This window comes from Scyliorhinus canicula, chromosome 2, assembly GCF_902713615.1.
Source record: "Scyliorhinus canicula chromosome 2, sScyCan1.1, whole genome shotgun sequence".
Classification (NCBI taxonomy): Eukaryota; Metazoa; Chordata; class Chondrichthyes; order Carcharhiniformes; family Scyliorhinidae; genus Scyliorhinus; species Scyliorhinus canicula.
The window spans coordinates 245,122,814-245,128,813 of record NC_052147.1 but is presented as its reverse complement, the minus strand read 5'-3'; the positions used below and the strand labels follow the sequence as shown (position 1 = coordinate 245,128,813).

The 6,000-nt window shown below is 41.7% G+C and overlaps 1 protein-coding gene across 4 annotated transcripts in view; it reads right to left on the bottom strand.

The window, feature by feature from the left end:
* Positions 1-2,160: 2,160 nt before the first annotated feature.
* The window catches only part of thsd7ba (thrombospondin, type I, domain containing 7Ba), a 1,373,128-nt gene continuing 1,369,288 nt past the window's right edge, over positions 2,161-6,000 (bottom strand). For all 4 annotated transcript variants that reach the window (XM_038789927.1, XM_038789926.1, XM_038789930.1 and 1 more), the window contains 2 exons: positions 5,781-5,868; positions 2,161-3,618 (listed from right to left, as the gene is read on the bottom strand). In XM_038789927.1, coding sequence (XP_038645855.1) covers positions 3,537-3,618; positions 5,781-5,868 — 170 coding nt within the window. In that variant the 3' untranslated portion in view covers positions 2,161-3,536. The remainder of the gene's footprint in view (positions 3,619-5,780; positions 5,869-6,000) is intronic.

Below are 6,000 nucleotides of genomic sequence, written 5' to 3'. Positions count from 1 at the left end.
CCATCCCTCATTAATCTTTCACCATTAATATGTTTTTTTAAAATTTAGTGTAGCCAATTATTTTTTTTCCAATTAAGGGGCAATTTAGCGCGGCCAATCCACCTACACTTTACACATCTTTTTTGGGTTGTGGGGGTGAAACCCACGCAGACACGGGGAGACTGTGTAAACTCCACACGGACAGTGACCCAGGGCCGGGATTCGAACCCGGGCCCTCAGCACCGTAGGCAGCAATGCTAACCACTGTGCCACCGTGCTGCTCTACCATTAATATGTTTGAAGAACATTTTACTATTTGTTTTAGTACAGCCCAATATCCTTTCTTCATGCTTCCTCTTAGCCTTCCGTATTCCAGCCTTAGCCTCTCTCCTACATTTGAGATACTCTTCCTGATTTCTATTGCTAATATTATTCCGGAATGCATCATATGCCTCTTTTTTCTTACTTATTTTATCTTCAAATTCCTCAGTAATCCAGGATACTCTAGCTTTGGATACCCCATATTTATTTCTCATGGGTACGTACCTAGCTTACACCCTATTCAACTCTCCTTTGAAAGTCTCCCATTTTTCATCCACTGTTTTAGCCACCAAAATGCGTTTCCAATACACCTCCAGTTCAACTTTTAGACTCATAAAACCTTCCCTTTTCCTATCTGGTATCTTCATCCATTACTGATTTTTATTCTTTTCCAACTTAATATTGAATCATATAATATGATCGCTACTTCCCAACGTCTCCCCCACTCTGACGTTCTCCACCTGTCCTGCCTCATTTCCTAGGACCAGATCCAGCATTGCTCCCTGTAGGACTGGAAATGTACTGTTCTCCTGACACACAGAAGGAATTTCTCCCTTCCATGCCCCATGCTCTACCCATTTTCCAGTCGACCTTAGGGTAATTAAAATCCCCAACAATAACAACCCAACTTGCCCAGCAGATTTCCATAATCTGCCCAGAAATGCTCCCTTCCACTTCCTCCCCATTACTTTGAGGTCTATAATAAATACCAAACTAAGTCACTGCTCTCTTCAAGTTTCTCACCTCCAACTATATAGATTCTAATTCAAGAACTGCATCTCATTCAAGTCTGCCTATATTTGATCAAGACTGCTACACCTCCTCCCTTTTACCCACCCTGTTCCCACTAAAAACCTTATATCCCGGGATGTTAAATATCCCGTCCTAATCCGGCATGAACGATGTTTCTGTCAATGCTACTATGTCATATTCCCCGAGAGTAATTTTTGCTTCCAGTTCCCCAATTTTGTTCACTATACTGAGCGGCACAGCAGCGCAGTAGTTAGCACTGATGCTTCAAAGTGTCAGGGACACAGGACGATTTACGGCTTGGGTCACTGTCTGTTCGGAGTCTGCACATTCTCCCATACCTACATGGGTTTCCTCCGGGTTCCTCCCACAAGTCCCAAAAGAAGTGTTTGTCAGGTGAATTGGATATTCTGAATTCTCCCTCAGTGTACCTGAATGGGCACCGGAGTATGGTGACTAGGGGATTTTCACAGTAATTTCATTGCAGTGTTAATTTCAGCCGACTTGTGACATTAATAAAGATAATCATTATGGCATACAATTTAACCTGCCCTTATCCCTTTCTTGCTCTTTGGGAGGTGACCATTTCTTTGTTCACTATCAACCCTCAAGCTTTCTCTCACTTCCTTTTCCCAATTGCCAATCTTCTCTCTTTTGCCCTAACTGGTACTTCTAAAAAGAGGACCATTAGTCTCTCCGTAAGACAAACCCCCCCCAGGGCTGGATTCTCCATCGGTGGGATCCTCCGCTTCGCCAGCAGTGCACTCACGCCTGTGGATTCCCACAATGGGAAATCCCATTGACCGGCTACCAGGATGGAGGATCCCGCTGCCGGTGAGGGCGCGCTGCACCGGAAAACGGGTACGGCGGGACGGAGAATCCCACCCAGTATCTCTGGAATCAATCTGGTCAACCTCCTCTGAACTGCATCGAATGCAACTACATCCCTCCTCAAATAAGGGGACCAAAACTATACAGACTACTCTCACCAATGCCTTGCACAGTTTGCATCTGAAACACAAAATATTCATACTGACGACTGAAAATGCCTTCAATGTCCCGTTAATGTAATAGCTAATGTAGTGTGCAACAAGAGAAAACAAGGCATCCAGCTTCTAACCACCTGCTTTCTGGTTTATTTTCAAGAAAATACATTGAATTGGTTCCCAAATGGAGCAATAAATACATTCCAAAATAACAAACACACTTTACCAGCTGTTAATACTGTTCTCTTGAGACTCACAAATGAAGATCAGTAAAAGCTATGTTAATATTTGTTATTTGAACAAAACAACCAGCGTAATAATGAAATAATTGTATTCCAGGCAGCTGGCCATATTCATCCATCAATTTAAAGGAACCTATCTTTTGAGCACAAACTGTATTAAAGCCATCATTGAAGTACCAACCCCCAGTGCAGGATTGTTTTATTTTGTCATAAAACTTTCAAAAGAAAATAAAAATCATTACTTTACTGGGTCTTCTCACTCTAAACGTAACAAGGGGGATGAAAACCAATGACTTAACGGAAAACCTTGAAAATATGTGGGTGAAATGTTTAATTACTGAATGAGCTATTTCATTTGGTGTACAGCCAGCACATTATTTACACTTGGTTATGTCTTATGTTTTGTAAGTATTAGAAATGGAACTGAAGCCAGAAATACGTGAACCATTTATTATTCTCTACTGAAAAACATCTTCACTTGCTGAGGATTCTTACTATTCTATCAGGAGCACTTTAATTTCTAATTAAATGTTAGGTCTTATCTCATTTGAGAAAAAAACATTCATTACAAAATACTCATTGAGGCTCCACAACATAACACTTTGCATCTCTTCTCCGACCAGTACATTTTCTCTTTCAATGGAAGCCACTTGAGAAGACCAAGCTTTATGCAGTATTGAAATCTGTACATCGTGGATTTTTGTTTTTGTTCATTAAATGCAGGAAATCATGATGCACTAATATAGTGCAGAGTATTCCACAGAATGTTCAATAGGTCCTTTCAGGTCAAAGTAGTTGTTGCCTTCAGAAGCCATGTTTGCCTTCAGAAATGCATTTGCAGCCAGCAGATTGTAAATGCAATATGATTTCATTTGGATTGCCTTCATACCTGTGTACTGGAAATTCTGTGCAATCCTTTCCCTCATTTGCAAATATGAAAATTCAACAAGAGCTGTTATTTAATCAGTCTTGGTATTCATTTCATATGCTTAACATTTTAAAGAAAGAATACAATTCTAATAGCAATTTTTCAGTTATGTTTGAGTTCTCGACTTTCAAATTTCTATTTAAGAGCACATATGGAGTTTCTGAAAATTGTTCCTCTCCTCAGAAACAGAGTAGTTTCCGAGACATTTCTCAAAGCTGCTTTTGAGGTTTGTCTTCTATTCTCGTGCTTGTGACACTGAAGTTATGTTAAGGCTTCTGTCATCCTATTAATATGAACAGAACAAAGGAAGAGTGTCTTCTCCTGAACTAATTACATGTCCATATCTCCATCGTAGGCTAAAGTCAAAGGCTTCTGCTGGGGAACTGGACGCGCCTGCTGTTTTGGTTTCTTGCTGCAAAAGATAAACAATAGCAATAATGAGTAACTCTGCTCAAACCTCAATATTTCTGGTAAATAGAAACACATCTCAATTGGAACACAGATCCCCTACACAATTCATCAATCCTGACTAAAAGAAACAAATGGTAGCTATCCATTGCCCACATTTCTGATGAATGATACATATCGTAAATGGATCCCAATATCATGCAATTTTCAGCGAACAATCTGAATTACATTGTAAATGACTTGGACAGTTTGCCAACGTACACAAGTTGAGACTTCTAGATAGAAATTTGTGTTTTTATTTGTATAAGTAATATCACATGAGTGTAAGATTTCTGCCAACAGTGAAACAGTTCTGTATTACACGTAACAAAAACCCAAACGAGCCATTTCTTAAATGTGGCACTGCACTGGAGTTACACCACAGCGTAGAGTCATAGACCAAACTTTAACTCCAGGACAGGAAACTGGTGGGTCAGGCTGGGAGATCATCCTTGCGGTGCCAAGGAAGGTCAGGGCCATTCTATTGTCCAGGCCTCACTTAAGCAGAATTGGTAAGTGAATTGTCCCAAACAGATCATCAGAGCCGTATTGGGCAAGTGTCTCCGGATTAAGGATGGTTTTGAGGAACATGGAAGAGAAGGTGCCTAGGCTAGGAGTAATTCGAAATAGCTTGGTCAGAGCATTCATGCTCCTCCTGTGAAAAAGAAAATGGGTTGGATTCTCTGATCGCCAACACCAGAATCGTGTTTGGCGATCGGCCGGAGAATCCGTTTTCACGTTCGAATCGGGGACGGCGCCGTTTTTCCAGTGCTCCAACCCTTCAAAAACTGCATACTCGAGGACGTCACCCGAGGCCCTCCTCCGATGCTCCGCCCCTGATGGGCTGAGTTCCCGACGGCGTGGGACATGTGGCCTCACTACTTTCGCGGACCTCGCGTGGTGGCTGTGAACTGTGTCCAGTGCCGCCACAGTCGGGGGGGGGGGGGGGGGGCAGCGTTCTCCACTGGCAGGGGGGGGTTTCGGCGGGGACTGGTGGGGGATGGCCCAGGGGTGGTGAGGGGGGCTACAGGGGGCCAGTTTTTGGCGGACTAGATTCGCGTGGCTGGTGCCATTCTGTGGCCACATCCACAGGTAAAGCTGGGGGCTTTACGCGATGCGGCTGCTCGCACCCTACTGAGCAGAGCATTGGTGCTGGGCGGCACGACCTTTTGGTCATAAGACCAGACACATCATGCGGTCATACCCGCAGGATCGGAGAATCCAGCCCAAAGTTTTTGTTTTACTTACTTTGGAGAATCTGAAAACTTCTACTGAATGGAACCTGCATTAGATTATTAGATTTGGGAAGTTATCCCTGCAACAGGATCCTAATTAGCATAAATTCCTCAGGCTTCTACCACAGTTAATTGAGCAACCTAGTTAGGATGGCTATGGGTCTGAAAAATAATGCAAAAGTAACTGCCCAAATTTTAATTCCTTCACCGCCTGGTTTCAAGAGGGCAGAGGGAATTTAAATGCCTATCCATGTTAGAATTTGTCTGTATTTCCACGCAAATGGAGGGGTTCCATGATGGGATTATACAGGATGTCTAACATACTGCAGCTATTTCATTGTTTTGAAGGGTGCTGTATAAGTAACCATCATGATTACATTTTAAGATCAGAATTAAGAGTTAATGTAGGGTGTGTCGCAGGCAGATACGGAGTGACAAGTATCAAAGCGCTCCGAAACTGTTCAACCAATAGATGCACCTACTCGGTTTGCCAAATAAATCAAGTTCTCATGGAGTTAATAGACAAACGGATTTTATATTTTATGGGGCAAACTATCAATCCCACTGATTCTGGTCCATCTAATGAGAACTCTCATTCCATGACCGCCATTTTAAAACATAGGTTTGGTTTGCCTTGTTGCAAAACAGCAAAGAAACAATTTATTTGCCTGAACTTGCTGTATTTGCTTTACAGAATATGTAACTTTTCAAGATTTCTAAAAATAAGTCTTGAAACTAGAAAGGAGAGTGTTGTCAATTAGTTTAAATGTTACTCCAATCATATAATATGCCCTAGGTACTAAAATAATGATACAGTCATGAAAATGACAATTAAACATGAGAAACAGAAAATGAGACTAAAAATAAAAATTGCTTGGTGTTCTAAGCTTACCAGATCAGATACGACAGGACAGTAATGAAGATAATGAGGACTACTATGGCAGCAGACACTCCATACACCCAGACCTTTGGTTTCCCATCTGTCAAAGAAATGTAAAAATAGACAGCAAAGAGTTCAGCTTAAATGGATTCAACATTTAAAAAGAAGGGTAGTTTTTGTACCATTCTGCAGAGAATATATCAATGCCACAGTTTGGCGGTGATTTGTTTAT